Here is a 27,724-nt window from a genome sequence, read left to right as displayed (position 1 = left end):
GAATATAAGAACATAAGAAAGTTTACAAACGAGAGGAGGCCATTCGGCCCATCTTGCTCGTTTGGTTGTTAGTAACGAAAGTAACGTGTGTTAGCTCTTGCATGCGTCACCCGGTGCAGCCCTGAATCCAGGTTGAGTTTCTGCAGCTTTCTCATCGAAATGTTTCTGCTGAAGCGCTATGGCTAGCTTCAAGATGAAATCTCTCCTACTGATATTTTCCCTGGTACATTCATTGTACAAAACGAAGGAATTGATGGCTGCCAGATCAAGTAGAGAATGGGAAAAGTCAAACTGACAACCACATACCTTTTAGACACGCATATTTGAAAACCTCAACCCGTCAAAATGACTTCCGTGGCTAGTGTTAAGGTGGTATATGTGAAGAAAATATTGTAACCACATTGTAACTAGTCTTCAGGCTCAAAGCAAGAGGTGGAGATGGCATTCAGGCACTACAAAAAACTACTTTATTAATTAAACAGGGTCCGTGTTTGGATCAGGACCACACCACAAAAATAATTTAAAAAAATGTCCTCCTGTACTAAAAACTCGCTCACTTTCTCGCTTGCTCTATTCCACACAGACAGGCTCCGGCTCTATCAGTCCCCTCACACACAGAGACGAGAGCGGACCACTACTCTCATGGGGGGGTGGCAGACCAAGGACATCTAGATGACATGGTCCACACCCAGCAGCGGCTCACAAACACACACTACTGAAACTAGTGGTATGGTCCCACCCCAGAACAATACCGATAACGTGAATGTACAGGACTAAATGAAACAAGTCTGCCAAACTGAACTGATCGGGTCGCTACAATATATTCATTTATGAACAGATATTCATTTTTTCGAGTATTAGTAATAAATTAGTGCTCGAGTAATTATAATTACTTTGAGTATTGGAGTACTCTATCCCATCCCTAGTTTATATATTTTACTTTTCAGTGTTTATCTTTCAGCAATCTGCAGGCTTTTTTGTAGACTAATTAACTTCCCAAGTACTTATCTGGAGATTTGTGTGAAGGCGTCCAAGAGCTGAACTGTCTCAGTGTGCGCTTTATGCTTTGAAAAGCCCAGAAGTTCATTATTGAACACAAACTGTAAACCTTTCTGGTGTTCTTTTAGTGTTTATGGGTTTTCTGTTTTTGGGGTGTTTTATCTACGTATATTGGTTAAATATAGAACCAAATCTCTCCACAACCTAACTTACAGTATATTACAACAAGCTGTTCATGTAGGGAAGCAAATGCCGCAGCACTCCATACAGATTTCCAAGCAGTCTGAGGACTCACAGCAGGCGTCCATTATGCCACAGTCCATGTCGCAGGGGCAGTTACAGTCATCCCCCAGCTCATCCCCACAGCAGCAACAGCAGGCCTCAGGTGTACAAGTGCCACACAAAGCTTGTGCCACTACAATGTTACAGAGGTCAAGGAACTCACAGAACAGGCAAGTCAGGATGCAGTGCACACAGCTGCCTGTGTCAGGACACAAGAGGGAGAACAAGTAGTGCCAAAAACAGGGGAAGAAAAAGAAAGTGTCTGTTAAAGTAATATAAAATACACATATGCAATGCAGTAATCCACCCCCCTTCTCATCATGAACTTTTCACATCGGCAGGGAAAAAAAAAAAAAAATTATGATGATTTGACAACCCACCAATCAACCTGCAATTATGTCCTCTGACAAATTTCAAAAGCGCCTCACTAATTTTTAAGAGGGAGCCTCATTCTGTTGCAAGCACTTTCTTGGGGGGGGGGGGGGGTGAGGGTTAATTACCAATTTCTTTTGAAGTACTTGAATAAGATATATACATCTTAGTCTTGATACATTTTTCATTTGGTCTCCCTTTTTCTTCTGGCTGGTCAGCTGAAACTAAATCAGTTATTCCACAGATCCTTAAGCAATAGATTTTTTTTTTTTTTTTTTTTTTTTTTTTTTTTTTTACTTCAGACACTTCAGCCGAATAATACCATCATATGCATAGGGTTAGGACACCCTGACACTGCTGAACCTTTCTGCCATCTTTTGTAACTGCTGGCTCGCAGAGATGTGGTTGTCACAAGACATACTAATTTTAGACAGCTGCATAAAATTAAGTCTCACAAGGAGAATTGCGACAAACGCATAGAGAATGTACAGAGAAGCAGAAAAAAGTCTACCTGTTCCTAAAACAGGTCTTTAAGAAGACAAAGAAAAAAAAAAAGGAATCAGCAGCAGAACAGTGCTTCAAAAGAATAAATTACAGTTTTGGGACTGATTAGCACATTTTATAACAGAAACATTATCATGCAAACGCATTGGCTGATCACATAAAGCTGATTAATAATGTCCCAAATTTCAGCAAATTGATTCGCTCTTACTGATGTTTTTCCCCTTTGTGATTAACATTTAACCTTATTTTAGAAGTTGGACGTGTCTGCTTAGTGTTTTCACAAATTAGTTGTATTCCAATTCAAAAGGAAAACTCAACATTTTTTTTCATTTTTATCATCCCTATTGCCACACTTGTCATCTTTGCAAGCTTTTTTGTGTGCCTATCAGGAACCTTCTAAGCTGTAAAAGGAGGCATAGTATGGGTTGATTTGTCCTAATACCCACTGTATCCAACAAGGGACACAATGTTAAGCCAATAATTCAGCAAGCTTTTATGTTGCCCTGAGGAGGTCATACATACAATGGTAAATGTGTTCACTTACAAAGATATTGACCTTGTCCATTTCTCTGTTTAAGCTAGCTATACTGGCAGAGTTCAGAACACTCAAAACAAATCTCCAGACACTCCGCTGTCTCACAGCAAGAATCAAAGAGGGCAAAATCACAATCGATGTGGCAGCTGAGGTCCTCAGCAGGGGTTTCCTGGAGGCCCACACAGCAACAGGAACAGCAGTCACAGCAGGTGTTACAGGCTACATGCAGGCAGGAGGAGCAGACCTCCAGGAGGCCAAGGGTGAACTCAGCACACTGACAGAAGACAGAGGCCAGAACCAAAGAAACACAGCAGTCTGACACAAACAAGAGACGAGAGTAAGCCAACAGAGGTCAACAGAAATGGACAGAGGAGAGGGTCAACAGAATTCAGTGACAAATGAGCACAAAAACCTGGTTGTACAGAGAAGAGGTAACATTTTATTTTGGTTGTTTTTCTTCTTTTTTTTCCCACTCCTTAACACTTCTCATTTTGGATGTACAATTGCTAATTGACATTCATTCACATATTATGCAATCACAGACTGCATTTCATGTTCTTGCAGAAGCAGCTGTTCTTTCTTGGCAGCTCCAACAAGCTCACAAATGTTATCGGTAAAGGATTTGGTTTTCGAAATGCGTCAGTCTGTTTGTGTTGAATTGTAAACTATTCAGTTTCACGTTGAGGATTTAAACCATTCATTTTATAGGTTTTCATAGTTTGTTACAGCTGTATTTAAGATGTAGATTGCACATTGAAAACTTAATGTCTATTTTACGGAATAAAATAACCTAAAACAAACAAAAAAAAAAAGTCTACCAGGAGTGTCTACCAACCTTTTTCATGGTAAGTGATCAAAAAAGTCGATGTCCATTCAGCTAGTTAACAGTCGGTAAACAGTATAAACATGCTGTGTCAACGTTTTCACATTTTGTCATTCGACCATTTTGAAACAGTTGCAGAGCTGTTAAGGCGGCGATTTGGATCATAGGGGGGTTGAAGTAACTGGCTTCTTACTGTTGTGTGTTGTGCAATATATTATATATATATATATATATATATATATATATATATATATATATATATATATATATATATATATATATATATATATATATATATATACATATATATATATATAATATATATATATATATATATATATATATATATAGAGTATATTATATATATATGATATATATATATTATATATATATATATATGTATATATATAATATATATACATAATATATATATATATATATATATATATATAAATGGACTGGAGAGGGCTATAGTGGAAAATTATTGACCCGAGGGAAGACTATTGTTACAGACAGGGGGCTATAATGCCCAAAGCCCTGGAGGTAACAATAGTCTTCGCCAAGGGCCATTTCATTTTCCACTGTTAGCCGAGTCTGCAGTACATATTTAATACATGAGTTAGTCAAAATACTGAGGCATGGTTGGGCAGTAAATATGACTATCTTCTGCAAAGCTATAAATATTTGCAAGCCTTTTAGTATGTATTTTTCACGTATACAAAAAACGTAAACAGGGGTCGTTGGTGTGTGGTGAGCCGAGGACACCCTGGTCCAAAACAACCTTTCCCCCTCAACTCTGTTCAAACACAACATTACTCTGCACATGGGAGAATAAACTGATAATATATTACTTCATGCATTTTGCTTTAGAACTCTCTAGTCATACTTATTTAATGGTTTAGCACAATACAGTTTTTAATTAACTGTTAATTATTGGTGCACTTGCTAATTATTGGTGCATTCCTACTTGATTTTGGGAGTTATTTGCTTTCACAGTTAAAAATAACAATACAGTATAATGTATTGGTTAAAATATGTAGTTATTTATTGTACATTATTTTCTAATGATAGGACTATACAGTAAACGCATTTTGAAAAATATTCAAGCCATTTTTGTATTGTATCCAACAGTATAGTCCACAAAATAAATACTCTCTGTTGTAAAATAAAACAAACTTCTATGTACAACCAGAAAATAACTTGTTAAAAGGAAAAAATACAAGTACAAAAAAAAGGGAAACTGAAAGACACATGAAATGGAAATGAAATGTTCCTTGATTTTCCTTTACTAATTACCAAATGAATGACTCCATAAATTTACCAAGAAAAAATAACTACCAGTTTTAATACTAAGACATGACAGGTGCCCCCTCTCCTACCCTCATTATAAGCTTACACCTTCATGACTAAACAATAATCCTCTTAAAATCACCTTCATTATAGCACAGATCTCATTATAAAATGTTGGGTTCCCAAGGACAGTGATAAAAGAAAGGTAAAGGGTATAAATAATGAAGGAGCCACTTTCAAAGTTATTCATCCTAATCATGAATATTAAATTATCTGGTAAAGGTGTTTTATGTTTAATGTTCAAATGCAGTACCACTGTTTCCATCTTTTTTTTTTTTTTTATTATTTGGATTTTCATTTAAACTAAGCAGTGGTGGATCTAAATTATGCCAGAGTTTAAAACATACAATTAGGGCTTTTTGTGTTATGAAAATCAGACATTCAATAGGCTACATACAATATACAGTGATACAAGGTAGCACTCTGACTGTAGGCTCTTTCCTGAAATAAAAAGTGTATTTCCAAAAATCTAGAAACTGCAGTACAATGACATAAAAAAAAAATCTAGAAAAATAAACCTAGCCATAGTTCACTTGCATTTCTTTAGTGTACTTCTGTGTGTAAAAATAAGTAAAACTTCACAGAGAAAGTCTTCTTAATGATTTAAATGATGGCAATATTTAGATGCGCCACAATTTAGATCAATTACATACGTATCCTTAGTATCTATTTCTCGGATCCACAGATACTGCTTGCTGAATCCGACTGCTAATGAGTGCCTAGAGTTTACCCACATACCTTCTGGGGATGATCCGGGCTTTTGAGAGTTTATGGAGCTGACTTTGCTCTTTTTGCTGCTATCGCTGCTCACAGACAGGCTGGACTCTAGTTTTCCGTGCATATTCTGGGAAACAGGAGCCGAGAGTTTTCTGTGGTCTGCACTTGCATATCTGACCCCATTGTGAATTCCATTTCCATCACTCAGACCTGCGTGGCCATTTTGCAGCTTGCCAGTTTTTTCCTCACTCTGTTCCAGTGCTGAAGCAATTGGCGGAGGCAGGGCTTGAGGTTGGGCTGAAGAAAAAACAACACAAAAAAAAAAAAGTTTAAATAATGTTATAATCAAATTATCAAGATTGTTTTTAAAACAATTTAAAGCCCTTTAAAATAGCATTGCTGCTTAAGATTCATAATTGCTGTTTTTGCTGCTGACCAAATTAAAAGGTCATGATTATACAGAAACATATCAATACAGCATATACATATAGCACACTCCCATTTTAAGTGACAAATGTTCCTGAAGAATAATTATACTTTTTTAATTCCAAAATATTGTATTGTGACATAAGCATAATATACCATTCCAATCATGTACAGCCTTCAGAGAAAAGTAAGTGTGTATGGAAGATAACTACAGTAGTTATTATATTTCAAAGTTGTGGCTTTTGTGATCCATGACTGCATTTCCGTTGTTCCTTGCCTTATTGTCTTATACGGTTTAAAATACAGGTAATAGCTGAGTTGGTAAATTATCAACAAGATGCAATTCCATCTTTCACTTAATCAGTGAATTTTGATAATCAATATGATCTGATGTCTTTTTAGCAGGTAATTTCTACTTTTTCAATGATTAGTTGAACATAAAATAAACATCTAAACACCTCTCGCTTAAAATAGTATAAAACGTTTTGTTAATAAATTCATGCATTTTACTAATAGACTATTTCAAAAACCACACATTACAAGTTTAATGTATATCACACCTGGAAAATGTGGTTCCCATGAAACTTGAATGGATCTATTTGTTGCCTTACTTGGCGTATGTACAATATATTTATTCAAAGCAATCGTTCTTTAAAGTACATGATCTCTGTCTCAATAGTCTTTGTTCACATGTATAACCAACACTCGTATGAGAAAGTAGACTGCACTTGCACACATATTCATTATTCATTAGTGTATTAGAGAAACCCTCCTCCTCCAGCTAATGATGCAGTCCTTTCACACTGCCTTACCGCAGCTCTTATTCTTCCAATCTTTACATGTGACAGCTCTGAAAAGCCAACCACAGACCATCTGATAAAATGGAACAGTGGCATTTTCAGAAGTGAAACTTGTGCACATTCAGCTCTACTGGGAACCCAATGTTACGTTCCATCTGCATTATAAAAGATACAATGGAACACATATATGTTGAGTCGTTTTGAATTATTCATTTTTTTTTTTTTTTTTTTTTTTTTTTTTACACAACCGTTGCATTTTGCAGTGCATAATAAAAATCCCACAGTAGCAGGGAGGTACAAAAGTTTGACAGATCTGTTTTTTATGAAAGCGACATTTATTAAGGTACCTGAGCTTTTTGAATACATTACATCACATTACATAGTTATGTATGAATCAACACATGCCATTATTGAACTGAAAATCTAGCATAACCAGTTTAGCAAGGTGTTAGAAAGGATGCATCCGATAAGAGCACATTTGTTCATTAAAAAATAGCATTGCAAATCTCTTTATCTGACCACATTTGACCACACTTAAAATGCCTCAAAATACTCCTTTGCTCAAGTACTTTAACCACTGTCAATTTAAAATAGCTAATTCCACATATTTAAATTTAAATAATGTATTGTTTTTTTTTTTTAACATACCATACTATAAAAGCCACAATAAAACTTGATCTGAACTGTGATTTGATCCAAAGCAGGATTCATGATCACCACTGTAATTATGTGACTATCCCTGTAGCTGGTTTGTGGCGTGTGTGTGCCTGGGAGAAATCAGATCCAACGTGCAGCCGGTGATGTGTTGCTAAGCGACCAGCTAAGCGGGAGGCTCGCCTTGCGCGAAGCTGATTGGGAGTTTCGGATTGGCTAGGGGGCGTGGCCGGGTATGCTGCACAGAGCTCAAAAAGCAGCTGTGTCACTTACAATAGGACACTGATTTAACATCTCATCAGGGTCACACCGAGTCTGTCAGTGGCAGAGGTGGGATTTGAACTGGTAACCTTCTGGTTACAAGCACTGGACCACACTGGTTAAACCTCCCTAAACCCAGTCATGTGTAGTATGAGACAAGAAACTAAGATTACAATCACAAGTACAATGGTAGATTATTGAAACTGAATTTTAAATTGCAGTACAGCTGCAATATTAACTGTATCCATGTCAAACACAAAATGCAAATGTGCCATTTTACATCTTCTGAAGATCTCAGTGCCAACTTTTATATTTGGAGATTTTACAACACTACTTGCATGTATAAAATGTATTATCCTCTTTGGAAGCTCCACTATTTAAAGCAGATGTCAAGACCACCTGCAAACCTCCATGCATTCATTTGTTGTCTGCATGCCTAACCATTTACTAATTCAGCAAACAGTTTTACAGTCAATATCCTAAACAAAGCTTCCAGCATGCTCTGTGACCAGCACAGTAGAAACCACACAAACATTTTGTTATATCACCTGCGTCCCAGGAAAACAAAGGTTGAATATGAAAATTGGCCTCCCATAGCCACGAGGTTTGTTTGTTATTTTATTTACACACACACACACACACACACACACACATATATATAAATAAAATAAATGTGTCAGCAAATCGTGGTCAATTTACATATTTTTCGCGGGTAGGTTATGGAATAAAATTAGGATTTTGCGGACCTGCTTAAACATTAAATAAATCTAAGTAGACAATATTTCAGAGCACCATAAAAGCCTAAAAGTAGTGGTACTTGCTTCCTTACTAAAACAGAGTGCTGCTGTTTGTTAACGGGCCAGCAGTTGCTGCTGACACTCTGGTGTGGACGCCCATGTATTGAGACTGCACGTTCTGCATCCACTGGTTTGAAATGTAAGGCAAAGCTTTGCCAAGTTATACAGATGTGGAAACAGTCCCAAAACTCGTTTACCCAAGGGTGGCATGCTTTAATAAAGGCAATATATGCAGCATGTCAGCTGTCATGTTATTTGTCCCATCCAATAATTAATTTAAATTGTACTGGATTCAAAACAAAGAAAACCTGCCTATTCGGGTCTAAAATTCTAACTACGTTTAAAAAGTAAGCAGCAGGTTGTTTGAAGTGAGGTGGCTGTGCTGGATCGTACCTGTAATACTGATTTAATTTGGCTACAACCGACAGGAATACTTTTTGTCTGCACTGACTTTCCAGTTTGTTTTCTGAAAGCTGTTTATTTTACGTTCTGTTCAGCAGCCTCTGTAGTAGCATTTAGTTTAGTGTGTTATTCTGAGGTTAAATAGCGATCAATCATATTTTCTCCAAAGACACATTACAAAATGTGCAAAACAATTACCTCCATCTTCATGTACATTTTCTTTGGGAAATAACTTGACACGATCATCAGCCAAAATAAACTTTGTCATCCATTTCTGGCATTTTACCTCCAATGATGAAAACTAGATTTTAGCAACCTAAATCAAAACAATGCAGCACTGACTTTGTCCCACTCCCTATTGTACAGTATAGGTCACAGAAAAGCCAGTACAGATGCACTGATAGGCTGATTAAAACATCCTTCTCATTTGAACAGTAAACAAGAACGTTAACTACTTTGGAGTATTTTTGTGTAAATGTTATTTGTCCAAGGATGTTTTTTTGTTTTTGTTTTGCAATGCACACAGGACAGCAAATGATTATATATATATATATATATATATATATATATATATATATATATATATAATATATATACTAATGGACTATTATTACCTGTAATGGATTTTAAACTACGGAAAAAAAAGACCATTTCTTTACTGTGTAATACTGCATTTCGAAACCTATTTTTAAAACACGCACATTAGCCATTTATATCATCCCCAGGAAGTGAATATTTAATAAAAAATTCTTCATCTGGAGGACACAAAAAAAAAAAAACTACATACATACATACATATATATATATATATATATATATATATATATATATATATATATATATATATATATATATACACACACATACACACACACACACACACAAAGAAGAGCCAGGCTGAGGTTTGCAAAAGAACGTAAGGATTGGACCGTAGAGAACTGGAGTAAGGCCATCTTCTCTGATGAGTCCAATTTTCAGCTTTACTCAACACCTGGTCGTCTAATGGTTAGACGGAGACCTGGAGAGGCCTACACTGTGAAATGTGGTGGAGAATAGGTGATGATCTTGGGGTGCTTCAGCAATTTAGGAATTGGGCAGATTTGTCTTTGTGAAGGATGCATGAATCAAGCCAAGTACAACGGTGTCCTGGAAGAAAACTTGCTTCCTTCTGCTCTGACAATGTTCCCCAACTCTGAGGATTGTTTTTTCCAGCAGGACAATGCTCCATGCCACACAGCCAGGTCAATCAAGGTGTGGATGGAGGACCACCAGATCAAGACCCTGTCATGGCCAGCCCGATCTCCAGACCTGAACCCCATTGAAAACCTCTGGAATGTGATCAAGAGGAAGATGGATGGTCACAAGCCATCAAACAAAGCTGAGCTGCTTGAATTTTTGCGCCAGGAGTGGAATAAAGTCACCCAACATCAATGTGAAAGACTGGTGGAGAGCATGCCAAGACGCATGAAAGCTGTGATTGAAAATCAGGGTTATTCCACCAAATATTTATTTCTGAACTCTTCCTAAGTTAAAACATTAGTATTGTGTTGTTTAAAAATGAATCTGAACTTATTTTCTCTGCATTATTCGAGGTCTGACAACACTGCACCTTTTTTGTTATTTTGACCAGTTGTCATTTTCTGCAAATGAATGCTCTAAATGACAATATTTTTATTTGGAATTTGGGAGAAATGTTGTCAGTAGTTTATAGAATAAAACAAAAATGTTCATTTTACCCAAACACATGGTACTGGATTGTTAACATTTTGATATCCTTACTTTCATTTTCCAAACTCTTTACCTATAAAGTAAAACGTCACCAGAATTGAAAAAGGTCTCCACATATAATTTATATTTATATATATATATATATATATATATATATATATATATATATATATATATATATATATATATATATATATATATATATATATATATATGAGAGAGAGAGAGAGAGAGAGAGAGAGAGAGAGAGAGAGAAAATCATTAATCACCACAGGGGACAGAAACATCAGTGTAACCGATTGACATGATTAAAGAAAACTCTGGTGCTAGCAGCACTGAGATATTGAGTACAGTAGTCCTAAAGAGATATGAAAATAGGTTTTAAAGAATGCTTCAATTCAGTAACTTGTTAATAGATAAATTGAGAGTTCCTGTTTAAATAATATTTAAGCATAACTTGTGGTGAATACAGGTAATATAATCTTAAAACCTACAACCTTTTAAAAAAAAATCACAACCACGTTGTCAGCACATTCTCATGTCACAGCATTGCATTATCTCCAAAATAAGTTACTTTTGTATAGGCTTCATAAGTCTTTTCTGTTTTCCACTTTCTAGAAGACATTTCCTTGCTACAGTTGAAAAGACGACAGAACTAGTCTATAAAATGAATTACTGGTTCACAAAATGTGTCTTCAGGTTGATAAACAGTACTTTTTGTTTTTACTGAGGTTTCAGCATCATGCTGTGTAAAGGAGATGCCGAAATAAGCTGGCAGCAAACAATTCCCTTTCCTGTTCAAGAAAATATAAACAGCCATATGAAGACCACTACATAACCCCCCCCAACACGAGTCTCTTGTTTCTGGTTTACTAGACAAAAAAATGCTTTCTAAATACCCTTACACTTATCCTAAACACTCCAATAAACAACAGCTAATCAAGATATTATCCAAATCTGGATCCAATTACCTTTTAAGCGCCACATCCAGAGAGAGAATTTATTGTAGTCCTACTAATGTGGCAAGGTGGAGGAATGGAGAAAAAAGGTGTGTGTGTGTGTGTGTGTGTGTGTGTTTGCACAGGTCTGAGTTGTGGTTGGCAGGGAAAAAGCAATCCTGCCTTAAGGAGTCCTTGCCTGGAATGTGGTTGAGGTACAAATCGGGTAATTGGCAATCAATTAAGCCTCAAATTAAGCCTCAGCCACATGGTAAAAAAGCTGGCCTTGCAGCATGAGAAGAGACCTGTGTGGTCAAAGTAAATTTAAAAAAAGGTACTGGGTGTGTAAGTGTTTCTGTGGAATCGTGAAACTGCTTAGATGGCTGGTTGATAGTTTAGGGATTGTGAAGAACTTCAGCCAAGACTTCAAGGGGAATTAGAGTTTTGTTTTACTATTTTGTGAACAATAAAATTGCACAAACGTGCTAAACATACAGTTTGTGTGTCTGGGTAACTAATTGAAGGGTGCAAAACAGCATTGGCCAGGGGCTATATCATACTCAATAGAATCGTGCAGACTGTGGTAAATTGACCATTACCTCATTTTAATAACCCAAATAAATATTTGTGTGGTTCTGAGGCAATTGCTGTAGTTCTACCTGTAGAACCCCCCCCCCCTTAAACTACTCCAGCTTTACTCCCTAATCCACATACTTTACATAGATAGCAAACACTGTTCTTTACCATTCCACTACATAGATAAACTAATGAAATTGCTGCCGAAACGAACATTGCCAGCCTATTCTATCTCATTGCAATGTTTCTCTCAGTCATTATGTCACACATACATACACTGGTATCAGCTACTGTAGATTCAGTCAACAGACAAATGACTTGGTTACAAGTAAACTGTGTGCAAGGAAAAAGTCAAAGGACCTGACCGTTAATAACAATATGTTCTGTAGACTGTAGTTTGTAGGGCTGCAACGAAGGGTACATTTTGGTAGAAGGTTCAGAGCACATTAACAAAGGAAGGTTTGAACCGTAGATGGTACTAATTTGCATAATTTATTGGTGATGTCACCATAGCTACTTGTACATATTTGACTGAAAATCCTATTTTACAGGTCATCCCTATAAATAGAATAAAACATTCACATGTAGTTTAAAAATGTTATATACACACCGAGCATCAAAAGAAACATATCACTATTATAACACATTTATTGTCACACCTGCTCAAGATCGACAGATCATGTTGCAGCATCTTTGTGATGTCAATTGTTAATCAACACAATAAAAAGTCACTGCACCTGCTCTAAAACAGTTTGTCATTTTTCGATCACATCTAGTGAATTCTATCCAAATATAAGTGATATGTTTCTTTTGATGCTCAGTGTAGAACAGTAACCATGTTTTTTTTGTAATTTAAATTAAAAGAATACACGTTTACGTACACCTAATTAAAGGTGCTTGCGATATATACAGCAAACTTGCATTGCAGCAACACATTATTGAGGCCAATTAAAAAAACTGCAGCAGACTTAAGCAAAAACCAAGCTTTATTCAACAGTCACCATTCCATGCAGGTTGTCATGGTCACATTTTACTACAACTAAAAATAAAAACAACAACAACAACAACAACAACAATAATAACAATAATTTAATTACACCTGTCAAGTGACCCCAGAGATTGGTTGTGCCTCATCAACCGTCACTTGTACAGTTTTCATTCAACTTTTTTTTTTTTTTTTTTTTTTTTGCTCGTCTAGGCATTTAACAAAACAAATCCAAAACAGCAGAGGGTTTAGAACTAACTTCGAATTCCTGGCTAGCGAACAAACATTCAAACCTTTAAAACATAGCCCTAACAGTTTGTAAATAACAAACAATTTAAAACATAAAATTGGAATTCATTTTACGGTTATTTTGCTCAAAGTGGATTTTATTGTGGTTGCAGTTATCCGCTGCCCACTACAAGAATGTGATGTTATCATTTTGAATTTACTATGCTCCAAGAATGCTGTTTCAAGCAGGTGGAGTACAGATTTTGGGAATAAAGTAATACAAACTCAATATGGTAAGACTGATGCCACATATAAAAACATTTTTGGTTGATCATTCTTATTGTAGTATATTGTTTTTTTTTTTTTTTTTTTTTCTGTTTTTGGAGATTTTGTAAAGTGTTTGATTTTTGCTTTTTCCTTTGCTATGTAAAGCGCCCGAGACGCTCCCCATGTATATGGGGCACTATATTAAATATAAATTTGATATGATGAATGTTGTTTGTTTGTAACATGCTTTGGTTGGCTACCGCAAGTGCAAGCAGATAACCTGTGAATAATGCTTAGAAACTGAGGGCCGCGTTTAACCTAAACTAGGTATGTTTATAAATAACAATACTGTACATGCCTTCCCTCCACTCTCCTTCCTCTCGTGCCAGTGCTTCTCTTCCCTAGCCCCTCTGGTGGAACCAAACACTGAAGAACTTCAGAACTGCTCTGCCTCTCACTGCCTTCCGCCACTTCCTCAAGACCCAGCTGTTTAGACTGCACTTGTAGATCTCTTTTTTTGTCATTTCTAGTGAATACCAACATCTGATTTTTGCATCCAATATCAAATCTTGAGATGTACTTAGAAATACTAAAATAAACCTAATAATTTCAAATGACAAACATTGACAGATTTCTTCTAATATTTCTAAATTCAACATTGAGTGTTTTATAGTTATGGATGACTGAGGTGTAGACCAGTCTTTTTGGCTAGTGAAGGACTGCACTCAAATTTATTTGTAACTGGAGCAGGATCATCAGAGGTAAGAGATTACAGCACAAGAGTGTCCTCAAAACATGCTGTATTTTACACAATGCAAATGGCATGTCAAACGAGAGGGCATGATGAATGGAAATAAATATTTGAAATTCTGGCACAATTCCAAGTCCAGAAATGAGTACCCTTTTGCCAACACCCAAAAAACATTTAACACACAAACTAATCTAGGGCATCTGCTTGTTATAACATGTGGGGGGTACGCTTAAATTGTTTACTTAAGAGGTTAGGTGCTAATAATAATAATAATAATAATAATAATAATAATAAATAAAAAAAAGGAGATCCATTTGATCCATCTCCAACTAAATCTGATAAAAAGAATATTCTGAAAAAAAGAAATTATCTTGATTTTATTTCCACCAGATGTTTTAAAAAGGTTTGTAACTGAACAACGTGATCGACCCCTGTGTATTGTAAGCAGACGTGCGTTCACAATGGAAGACCAGAGGTCTGCCACGAGCTTCTTAGGTTTTGACAGTTTCTTGGACAGGATGTCAAGAAAACAATAAATTGATTTGTTTTTCAGTACAAACAATAAATTAATTTGTTTTTCAGTACAAGTACAAATTTTCCTGCGTCACTTTTTGCAGCCTCAAACACATGGGCAGCACATCTTTCTCATACAACTCCACACAAGCCTTGCCCATTTCATGACAAGCACCATGGAGACTTGTGGTCTTGGTTTTTGGCTGGGCAGGACTTATTTCAGATATTGTTCTTCAAATTAAAAATGAAAAGAACATGTAAAAAGCCCCTAGACAAGTACACCATCAAAAACAAATCCAAATTAGCAAAAACTTTTTTTTTTTTTTTTTTTTTTTTAAGCCAACACTTATTCAACATCCAGATGTGATGGACAGTTGTATGCATTTCTGAACAATCATATGCCCATTCCAGAAAATAATGGATTTATAAAATCCCCACATTCTTAGGGAACACGTCTGTGTAGACCATTCCAAATGGATGTCTTGTCTAGGAGATAAAGGACGTTACTTTTTGTAATCTGTCCACAGGCGATATGCAAATCCTCGCTGAAGCTCTACAGATTCATCTTGTTAAGCTCTGAAGATATGCAGCCAGCCCACCCAATCCATTACAGAGTCCTCAAACCAGCCTCAGCTGATGAATGGCCCATGTTGACAGCAAGTAAAAGATACGCCCCTTGCTAACAATAACATGGGCAATCCTGACTAGCCTTTAAACTAACCTTGTTCTACTGTAGATTAGCTGCACACTATCTATTACAGTATCTGTTTACTGGTGAGTAATGGCCTTTCAGGATGTGATGTGTTCAGCAGAGTCACAAGAAGCCACATTTAACAGAACAGAGGCATGGTCATTAATTTTGCTTTTAATATGCAGTCAAAGATGTGTGTTGTGAAGAGACACAACTGTTTCACTATACAAAAAGGAAGAAAAAACGGGAAGACAAAAAACACATTTTTAAGTCATCAAAGCACCATAAATAATGTTCTGCCTGCAAATGACAAAAGGACTGCAGATTTCAACTTGGAATACAAACCTCACTCAAATTGTAATAGTATCTCTAACTTAACACTGTATAGGTTTAGTTTGAGAAGTTACAAAAATACAACATAATACAAAAGTGTAACTTGTTAGTGTTTACTCAAGTCATTTGCGTATAGATGAAAACTGATTATAAAGCTGATTGAGCAAACAATGACATTTCTGATAAAACAGATAACACAACAAGTGAGACACTAAATTCATGAATACTGTACCTTACTACTAAAACTATAGACGATCGGATTTCATTAGATTGGACTGGCTAATGCATAATCAGAAGATTTGTAATAACTGCAGTCTCACCATTTATTAGAAAAGATACAGTATGTGACATGTTTATACAGTACTACTGCAGTACTTTGCCTTCTGATTAAGTTTTCACTCATTAAATTAACAGTCAATATTAATCAGCTGTATATGCTATGGAATACTTTTAATTCTTTATGACAATCATTTAAATGCGGTTCTTTAAATGCAACCTTCTGCAGAGATCTGCCACACAAGAGGGCTATTCATATTCTAAGCATCACTTTCTCTTGATAATGACAAAGAATGTATGGCTGCCAGGATTTACTAATTTCAAATTTGCCAATTTTGCTGCTGATTGAGTGGAAAACATAACCCCTTTGGACTTCCCAGTTCAGGTTAATTACATTTTACAGTGAGGAAGCAAACTTAAAACCTGAAGCTTGATTTTTACGACCTCAACCTTTCAGCAGTTTGCAAGTTCTCACCAATTATATTCTGATTTTCAAACAGAAAATGTGTGCGATTAATAATTCTGCCTAGAATTCAAGTATTTTAATATCTGATGAGCAGCACTTTTCTTTTAATACAAAATATTTTGTCAAAGCATCCCAATATTAATGCTCTGTGAATTAGAATAGGTTTAACATGTAAAACAAACAAGGATATATTTATATGATAAATGCAGCACAATGTAACCACTTCACTGCCATATTGAAGCATCAGACCATCAGGAAAAACTAGACTCAGGTGCTATATTGACCAGTACCAAAAGAAAAAATAGTTTTTTTTTTTTTCCCCTCTCCCCTTCAGTTTACAACACCATTTCAACATTTGTTTTATTTATAGTGTTTACACTTAATTTCAGTTTTCATTTGCTTATTCAGCTACAAAAAGGCACAAGTACACCTCGTGTTATTACTTTATGGAAACATGTCAATGACCACTGTTTACTGTGAAGTACAGCAAAGGCAAGGAATGAAAAAAATGAATAAACTTTATGTATATTTATTTCGGGAATAAACAAAACAAAGTAACTTGAACTGCTATTTGGCATCCTTTGTTTTGTAGTTAATTCACTGGGGTTAAGTAAGTCCTACACAACTTATTCTTTGCTCCAGGGATATTATTCTATTTTAATGTGTTACATTTTTATTTATTTATTTATTTTATTTTTTACAGGTCTTTCTGTAAAATAAAGGCACACACAGCAGCCAAGACCACACTCCCTACCACTATGCTGTGTCTGCCTGCATTCAGAGCAATATAATGGCTTTTATTACTTTTTGAAAAACGAACAGATACCCGAACAAATATTTAAATTGTGAGTGAATATCTGAACATGAAAGTCCTGTGTTCGTCCCAGCACTATTATTTCATGTGATCAGGGAAAATACAAAACAGCACAGCAAGGTTCAAAACACCTTAAAGAATCCCTAAAATGAAAATCACTGACCAGACACACACAACTTTAGATAAATGAAGTTTAACAATAATCATAGTAGAAAATACAAATTAAAAAAAAAAAAAAAGGTTGAAACCACATCTGTCAATATTGTATAAGCACAGGGATTTCAGGCATTTCTGCAAGTTAATTCTCCAAACGTCACAAAGCAATGTTAATTACTATTAAAAATGGTCACTTTTTTTTGAGACTGAAATTACAGGCTCAAAAAATATCACAAACACATCCAATGCTTTTCAGTAAATGCAGCACATCACTTGGTTGTTAAATGATTTGAAGGAACTTTTGAAAAGTATTACCATATAACACTTCAAATCAATACCTTTGCAGAGGGTCTCACATCTGAGAACTAAAATACTATATTAATAACAGGCCTGTTAACATTTATCATAGATCTTGGACAACAAAATGAGAAAATAATGATTATAGGAGGTAGGGTGACTGTGGGCATTTTAATCAACCTCTGTACTGGCATTCTACACAATTTATACAGTTTATGATTCCATGTCCTACCGCTAAGTAATCACTTGAAAATTACTCCCTCCAGTCTTAATGGGCTCTTAGTTCTGACAGATGATTTCAGTGGTACCAGGGGTCTAAAGATTAAAAATAGCCATTAAACCATGGCATGACAACAATCAGTTTCAATTCATCACTGACAAAGTGACAATATCGTTTCTGTCAAATAGGAACCGAAAGGGCTCCCTCCACCCTCTGTACTCAAACTAACAACACATGTAATTATTCAGCTGGGTTCAGCTCCCATTGACAATCTGCCTCTAAAAATGTACACAAATGTTCTCACTTACAATACATCTAAATTCATACTGTTTTTTTTAAGCATGTGAAATGGTACTTAAACCTGTTACTGAATTAAAAAAAAAACAGTGACAGCATGTTGCAAGTAATATAATTTTTGTTTTAAGATTGCATTGTAAAGGTCCACCACAGGGTCAATTTTAGATCTCAAGCATTTTAATTGTATAATATGGTGTTCTGGCTGGTGTTTTACCCAGGAGTTGTGCATTCATCCCATAATAAAAATAAAGTTTAGTTATATGCCATTAGAACACATGTATTGTGTTAACAATTATATTAATTTATATATATATATATATATATATATATATATATATATATATATATATATATATATATATATATATATATATAATTTCTTAAACTAAAGTTGCATCATGTCTAACTTGCATGGATTTAAATAATTTTGCCACCTTAAGGGGCAATTATGAACTGACTGAATAACCTTGAGGCTACAGGATAAAATATTCACTCTCCAAAGCAGAATCTGATGTGTCTAGCCAGGGTCAATCCCAGTTAGAAATCTTGACATTAATGCTTCACAATGTCCCCAGGGGAAGATTTTTTATATATATATATATATATATATATATATATATATATATATATATATATATATATATATATATATATATATATATATATTTCAGCACTGTCTTCACTAACCAGAAGAGCACTTCAAGTGCTCAAGACACCTCTGTGAATAACATGCTCACCAAATATCTAAACTGCCATTATGGTAAGAAACCTTAACACAAGTACCTCTGTACTGCATGTTATTATATATTGCAACTAACTCTACAATTAAAATAGCTTAATATTGCAAAGCTATTAAGACAGAACTGATAGGCAATTAAATAACTGTTTATGCCACTTAACTGCATTCCAAGAACTAACCCACCTACCAAATCACAGCTCATAACAAAATTCTTGAACTGGAGTTCAAAAAACACAGAGATTATAAACCACGGTGATCCAAGCTCCACCTGCTAATTAATTTTTCTTTAATATGAATAAAAAAATATATATATATATATATATATTTTTTTAATGGACTGCATTTTAAATCATATCCAGCACGTACCTGGTTTAAAAATTTTGGAATAATGTCTATTACTTACTTTACAATACCCTAGTCTTTATCTGTGCTATTGTCAGTGGACTGACACCACTAAATGGGTTACTTATCATACACGAAGTTGTAGAAACTGGTATTTCACCAGTTATTCCAGGTTTCCTTCTGCATCTTGAAATCCGGTTGCAAAACAAAATCTAATCTTCTTCCAATATCAAACTGGGGCTGCTGCTGGTTCCACCTGCAGTCTACAATAACATTGACAAAGTTTATGGCTTTCTTTGTATCAGTGCTTGCACCACTGGAGGTATACCTGTGCTGCAAAGTGAATAAACTAAACGAAATCCACAAACCTTTGCAACCAAATAAAATGTAAGTGTACCAAAACAACTAAACCATGCACGTTTAACGGTTTCTTAAAAGCACATACTGAGGTTGTAAAAAACATTTTTAAATGAAGTTACCAGAAACCATTTATTTGAATTAAAAGATGTACTGCACCATTGTCTTGTGGATATATTATGAAGCTCAACCTGTTAAGATACTGCAGTACCTAACTTTAAAAAGTTCAAAAAATCCAATTGGTATTAAACAGAATTCTGTTTCGAGTCTAGAGTGAAGAAGAAAGAAACTCAATCTGTGAAACTATAGAAACACTGCATTGCCACAAATACGCCAAAGTATTTTATTTCACAATGCTGTGAACATTAGCACAGTCCTGTGTTAGTTCATATGCCATTGTCAGAGTCTTGGATCATATTTTCACATGCCACTGTAAAGCATGTCTCATTATTGAAACTGTTCAGATCTTTAAGAATCTCAGTTATACCATTTGTGCAGGTCACCTATTTTTAAAACCCTAAAATACCTGTGTTCATTGTCACCAAGAATAGCATTGGAAAAAGTGAATTGGGTTATCCCTCCAGACTTTCCAACTGTGGTCTGAAAGGAACCAGAGGCCAAACAGTGCAGAGAACATAGCACTTTCACGTGGGCAGGGATAGCGGTCCCTAGATTGACGCTGGGGTCTAGCTCATCCCTCAATTCAGCTATTAAGTCTAGGATGACCTGCGGAGCGAGATGATAACGCTTTAGCACCGAATCCTCCAGTATCTCCTCCGAACTTGCTCCTGCCTGTCCTCAACAAGAGCCAATTGTCGCCGCATCAAGAAAGTGTACCATAGCAGCCAATGACAGGCCTAGCGGGCTGCTTGTTTCCACCGTTGCTCTGCTTGGGGTCAGGAAAACATTGCGTAAGACTAAGAAACATTTCACAGCTATGCTTTATGGAGATATTTTGTTTACAATTTCTGAGGAAAGATGCTATAAATAATTGTCATACTTGAATATACAACTCTAAAGAAATAATTATTTAAAGTAATGGAAATATTTAACCAAACAAAGGCAAGCTCTGTTTTGTTAAACTTCCACACCCCTAAATATTCACTTTATATGTAAAATCATGATCCAAAACAGTGGGGGAAAAAAAATGAAAAACTAAATATTCATATCACTTTAATAAGAAAAGAAATAGCTTCATTAATATACTAGAGATCATTTATAATAAGAGATAACGGATGATATGAAATATCCATCAATGTGTAATTATATGTTCAGTAGAGGGTAAATTATAATTTCACATGGGTAGGGCACAGCCTTCCTGTCAAAATTAAACTAAATGACAGAAGAGGTCTAAATATTTTACAGTTTAAATTAAACCATGTATGAACATAGGGGAACAAAAAAAAAAAATACACAAACTAGTCATCATGGGTCAATAAAACTTGAATTCAGGGCACACTCTGATTTTTCAAGTGTGAATGTAAATAATACTAAAGTTGTGAAAGATCAAAGCCTTTCAGACAAATTGTGCATAATTTAAAAGCTCTGATCAGTGAGGACACTTTTGATTGCCTGGTTTTCAGAACGCCAGTATATATTTAAAAAGATAAAGCCAAACTAGTAACAGAAAAAAAAAAGTCTTCTAACTGCTTGCCTAATTTTAAGAATCCCAACCTTGCAGTGATTGCTCGTTCTTAACCCCAACTTGCCGGACCACTCTAAAGTCGGTGCCTAAGCACTGATGATGTGATCTCTCTCATGGCAATAATAAGCTATGGGGCAGTCAAATCAGTCTAAGTCTTGTCATTGAACAAGGCTAGGCACTGAACCAAAACAACTGTATCCCTACATGCCAGTTTTAACGACACACTTCACAAGCGCATACAACAACAATAACAATAACAACATTTTATTTATATAGCACCTTTCAAGACACTTCACAAAATGTAAACAAACAAAAAGAAAAGGTACAGTTAAAATAGCAAAGTACAAAAGTCTGACTGAAGACACTTGACGATATCTCTGCAATATCTTGCAAAGTGCTTTATTGTGTTATCCTTGGCAGGAGACAAAGGTTATTTACCTTTTTTTACTAGCAAATAAAGTGACTATACCTTTAAAGCATTTAAGAATAAATAAAAAAAATAATAATTGTTACTTGCCCACTCTAGTTTTGTATTATACAGTATATTTAGAAAAGGTTTTGGCCTTGCCTACCCTATTTTTTTCCCATCCCATTACCATAGCAGAATATTTATTTTGTTGGGCCTTATGATTGAGCCACCGTGTTGAGTTGCATTCGAGTAATGATTTTGACACCAGTACTGTTTTGCCTGTGTCTCTCTCTCTCTGCCCCTATTTTTGCTTAGAAAAACCATTCCCGATAGACACCTCTATACATTTTTCAAAACTTACTTGTAATGAGGTCACCATTTGTGGAATACTCCCCACTCATCTGGTCTTGTGCTTCAGGGAGGTTGTTCCTGCAAGCCAGTGAGAGTGCCTCTTTTTGGTCTGACGGTTTGCTTGAATTGTCATGTATATCTAAAACAAGACAGAAAAAAAACACTATTATAGCACGAGAAGGTTGGGCAATGGAATCAGATCAACTGCTTCTTTTAGATATTTAGAATGCCTCTGCCCTAAATTGCACCATGGTTAGAACTAAAAGTAGGCTATATTTTTCAGCTGTCGTGATCTTAACTCCTTCACATTTAATTACTGGATGAAATAAATTAACACACATTGCTCTACACAGAATGGTTATATTGCATTATTAGCTACTAATATTAATGTGGACAACTGAGTAGGACTTTCATTTGTAAAATATACATCCAATACCAGTGTGTACTTTGTTAGCAAGTTTATTTTTTTCTTCTAAATTTACAATCTTTTAAAACACATATGAACCTAAACTGGATGGCATGATGTTTATACTAAAGACACTTTCTTCCAAACACATTTATTCAAAACAAGAAATCAGTGTTTCATCCAGAAAATATTTGGAGAAGACACAGAATTGCACAGAACAATGTGGGAGTTTCCAATGTCAGATCTTTAAAACCAAATTTATTTATTTATTTCTTATTATTTATTTTTTTAGTATAGACTTGCCAAACAATTACATATTTTTTTTAGGTGTGGAACTTCATGCAATAGGAGTTGCTTTTCATATACCATTATATTGTAATATACAAGTTTTATTTAAATAGAGACTAGCCATGTGAACAAATATAAGGTATCCTGAGGGGCACAGTTATAGAAAAGATCACACAATGAGCAAGCGTAAAAATAACCAGTGGCTGGATGTGGAAGAAGCAAATATCAAATACTAGGAAGTATATTTAAAAGCATCTAAAATATAGCAGGACGTTAAATATTGTGGACACATAATGGTCTGTTTTATTATTGAGCAATACCCACAGTACAGAACACAGATGCATACCAAATGTGAAGACAAAATGAAAGCTAGTATCAGATGCCACCTGATATTCATAAGACGTTTGGTCACAATTTTCTTTTTTTTCTGGATTTACTTTATTTCATAATTTATTATTATCTACTAACAGCTCTTTCTGTGTATGAACACATTTAAAAAGTTGCAATTTCTCCGACGAGACTTTTGAAATCGAATGCATGATCCCAAATGTTTTCTACATCACTCACATGTAAAGAGTATTAATTATTGACATTGACACATTCAATTGATTACAAGTGAACTTTGAATATTATCAAGCAAGCCAGACTGAATTTACATGTTCAAGGTGGTGACCCTAGTAATGTAATTGGTGCTTTATTAAAAAGGCAAGCATAGGTTACAGCTTTAGAGTTAAGATTTCAAATAAATTTCTTCTGCAAGGTGGAACACTGTGGAGTAAAATGCTTTGATAATACCCCCCCCCCCCCAACATATTTTGACAACCTAAAATAAGTACAGTAATCAAGGGATTACAAACAAGCGATTAGGGGAGTTCAATGACAGAAGATGACTCTCAAAACAATAATTGTATGAATATAGTAATTGGAATTGTTACTATACAATTAGTTGTTGACATTATTGTTGTCATTTCTAAATATAGAACAGAAAAGGCTTTTGTATGAGTTGATACAATAATGAACCTCTGCTCCGTATTTCATGACTTAAATGTTGTCTGTATTTTGTGATTACTTAAATTGGTCTGTTCTCCAAACTACATCTTTGAATAAGCTCTCAAATGGGGGCCTTTGAAGGTCTTGCAAAACTTCATTTGCTACCATCAGTACTGATTGCTTATTTTGTCCTACTTTACTTTTTTCTGACAGTGCGGTAATGATGCTTGGTATAAATAGGACACTCAATGGTTCAGTGACTGATTAAAAAAAAATGTGAACAAGCGTATTTTACACAAGATAATCTTAAAGCCAACTAGCAACTTAATTAAAAAAACTATAATTGGCTGTGGTTGCTGCTAATAAGCATCAAGGATTCCGTTTTGATTTATATTTTAAAATACAATTATTTTTGTAACTGCTGCACACCAGTAGAACTTGACTGACTAGGCCTCTGTGGGCCTGCATAGAAATACTGACAAATAAGCCGAGTTCACTACTACAGAGTTCTCCACAGGAATTCTGCACAGCCAGGCGGTTTCTAATTTAAATTATGATATGAAATTTTAAAATAAATAATAATTAAAAAAAATAATAATAATAAAAAAAAAAACAAAAAAAAAAAAAAATACAAATAAATAAATAAAAAATATTTCACAGAACATTATAGCCAGGAGCACTTTTAATGGAAAAATAAACTTGCCTTACCTTAAATATATAATACAACAAGGAATTTGAATAATGTGTTGTCTTTCGTTGACTAGATCTGGTTGCTCTCTTTATGTTCTCCATTTTCTTTGTCATTACTGTTTATTATGGTAAATTTACTGTGTTTATTTAGGCACTCTATGATTTGACTGGGGAAAGATAACGATAAAAAAAAAGTTCTGTATAAAAGAATAAAATGGCATCCACAAAAGCAACACTGTAACCTATGCATACTCTGCTCTCAGTTACACAAGACACAAAGCTCTTAGAGGGAAGAGAAATCCTGCTTCTGTTACATTTCTTAAAACTGCACCAACATAACTAATATCAGACTTATACTGAGGGGAGCTCTTTTAACATATTTAATATGATTGGCTATTAGTAGGTAGATTTAAAATTACTGCATTTCTTTCTCTATCTAGCTATAGTAATGTGGGGAAAAAAACTACTGTTACCCAACATCAGAACTACTGCCATTAATTGAATTCTGCAGAGAACTAACAACCAACTAGTCCACCCTTAAACTTAGCAGTATTACTAAAGTACAAGCAAATCGGCAGCAGAAAATTAACCTACCCTGGCCACTGCATGGTGGGACTTGACTGTCTTCTGAACACTGTGCTTAAAAAGATGCAACAAATTCTCTCTGGTCTTATGCTGGTTCAGTTCATTAGTGGAGTTAAAAACAATCACACTTCTCTGTACCATTTCTTTCAGTCAACAGTCGCTGATGTCATACAAACTTTTGATTATGCTTGTGATGCAATCAGCAAGAAGTTTTGAATTACTACTCCCAGTAAAAACATCTTTATTATGAGATTGACTACATGTTTCATGGATGCAATAGGCACAGTGCACATTAGCATTACTATAATTGGGATTTCTTTAAAATTAGGAGTTTAACCTGAAACCATGAGCAACTAAATTATTAGTCATTGTTGATGTCTTAATGATCTAAAACTAATGTTCAGGGACAAAGGTAATACATTGAAAAACAGGCAGATTCTACAACTGGGCAATTAACCTAATGAAACTTGGACTAAATTCAGCTTGGTTCCATTTTCTTGCCAATTTCGCTTTTATGTGAGGCGACAGTTTAAAAAAAAATGGCAAATGAAAAAGAGCTCCGTGTGATATGTGAGATTTAATATATAACACAAGATCAACACTGAAGCTGGCGCCTCTATTTAAAAGTTTTAGACAGCCAAAAGTAAACAAACCAGATTATGTTCGCACACGCATAGTGATCTCTGTGGAAAACCACCTGGATCAATAAAACATTGTGCTGCTTTAGAGCAAGCCAGAATCTCATGGGACAGAAAAAATGCAAGCACGTCATTCTGAAATGCCTCGCTTAAACAGTGCCCAAATTGCTGGAAATGTTGTAATGTGATTTGTTTATTATTATTTATTGTACAGCCTACATATTTGTGACTATGTTATGTGGAATGTAATAAATGAGAACCGAAACGGTGAGTTTTTTTCAATGCCATTTCCACGTTTGTTTTATTTGAAGTGTTTAACGATAAATTTCAGTTTTCGTTTGGTTGTTCAGCTACAAAATGGTAAGTAAACCTCATGTTATTACTTTATGAAAACTGTCTGTGGCCACTGTTTACTGTGAAGAAATGGCAATGGCACGGAAGGAAATAAAAAGTTAAAATAAACTGCGGTTTCAACTTTATACTATATTTTAGGAATAAACAAAACTTATATGAACTTCTATTTGGCATTCTTTGTTTTGTAGTTAATTAACTGGTGTAAAGTATGGGCATCCATACTGATATTTTGATACATACTTACTACTTTTAGATGTGTGGTGAGTTAGCATTTATAGGCAGGTCAGCTGAAGATTAAATTACTTCCGGATTGACTAGAAGATGAACAACCCCTAAATCTGTGCACAGTGAAGTATAGAAATATTCAGGTTTTGAGGAGGCTGATAATTAATTATCATTAAGTATAAATATTCACAAGTGCCTTTGAAAGTCACAGCTGCATCCTATTTACTTACACCATCTATCATATACCATGAATGTGATACTTTAGGAGCACAATCACAAAATAAGTTGTCTGCGATTGTATCTGGTTGTCAAATCGGCTGTATTATTTTCGTTTAGATAAGTAATGATATAATTATTTATTTATTTATTTATTTTTGTCCCAGTCTGAACAACAATGTTTTTTGTTTTCGTTCAGCTTAGAATTTTTGGTACTTTGGAGAATGATATGCTACAAGATCATTTTGGTAACATTTCAAATAAATTCCGTTACACAAAACAGCGCGTAATAAAAAGTTTCTAATTTATGACTCACCCCGAGTGCCTGGATGCAGAAGGCTTTTCTCTTGTGAAGCTTCCGTCTCTGGCCCTGAAGGCCGAAGAGGATGAGCCAGTTCTCTCTCCTGGGACATCGGCCACTTTTCTTCTTAAGAAAAACTGTAAACCGGCTCTCAAGAAAACCACCCTCCAATTCTAAAACAAAATAAAAAGTAACGCACGCATGAAGGGCTGCAACACAAAGTATCGTGCTTTGTGACCAGCCCTAAAGCGTACAATAATTCTCTTTTTACACGTATCAATACATTTTGATGCTAAGTATTTTGCATTAAACAGAACATTCAAAAGTTTATAAAATTAACAAATAAATAGATAAAATTAAAACATTAATGTGTAAACATATACATGTAATTTACAATATAGCTATTACACAGGTCCCTTGTTAAATGTGGTACTTATAAAAGTAACTTTTTAAAACAGATTCATACCTTTCAAACATGTCAACTCCTAGAAGTTTTCCCCATTTTTTCCTTCTTCAAAGTTGCCGCAGCAATACAATACAATATCATTGAATTTGTTGCTATCCTTTTTCTATTCCTTGTTTTCGCAGACTCTGAAAAGTAAATCTGACCGTGTTAAATTGCTGATATCACTCACGTTTTCCCTTTTACTCACAGCAGTTTGGGTCTCTTCTCTTTTTCCTCTGAAACATTTTTTTTTGTATCATTTCCGGATTCCAAAAACATCCAGCT

At 35.0% G+C, this 27,724-nt stretch overlaps 1 protein-coding gene across 2 annotated transcripts; it reads right to left on the bottom strand.

Annotated features, from left to right (window-relative positions):
• Positions 1-27,724, bottom strand: LOC121318154 (myoD family inhibitor domain-containing protein-like). Of its 2 annotated transcripts, none has more exons than XM_041254529.1 (5): positions 27,461-27,724; positions 27,010-27,167; positions 22,312-22,440; positions 5,604-5,879; positions 1-1,480 (listed from the first exon to the last, which is right to left on the bottom strand). In XM_041254529.1, exons 2-5 carry the CDS (start codon positions 27,104-27,106, stop codon positions 1,233-1,235), a joined length of 750 nt encoding a protein of 249 aa, XP_041110463.1. In that variant the 5' UTR covers positions 27,107-27,167; positions 27,461-27,724; the 3' UTR covers positions 1-1,232. The 2 variants fall into 2 exon arrangements, with proteins under 2 accessions (XP_041110463.1, XP_041110464.1); XM_041254530.1 differs by having other exon boundaries at positions 27,630-27,722.

The sequence above is a fragment of the Polyodon spathula genome, chromosome 7 (genome assembly GCF_017654505.1).
Source record: "Polyodon spathula isolate WHYD16114869_AA chromosome 7, ASM1765450v1, whole genome shotgun sequence".
Lineage (NCBI taxonomy): Eukaryota > Metazoa > Chordata > Actinopteri > Acipenseriformes > Polyodontidae > Polyodon > Polyodon spathula.
Note: the sequence above shows the minus strand (reverse complement) of the source record. Positions and strands in the feature narration are given on the sequence as shown.

Coding starts and splice junctions, on each gene's coding strand:
- LOC121318154 (XM_041254529.1), bottom strand. CDS start 27,106: ATGTCCCAGGAGAGAGAACTGGCTCATCCTCTTCGGCCTTCAGGGCCA. Junction 22,441..27,009: donor TCTGCATCCAGGCACTCGGG/GTGAGTCATAAA, acceptor GTCTTGTTTTAG/ATATACATGACAATTCAAGC. Junction 1,481..5,603: donor GCCCGGATCATCCCCAGAAG/GTATGTGGGTAA, acceptor GTCCTGACACAG/GCAGCTGTGTGCACTGCATC.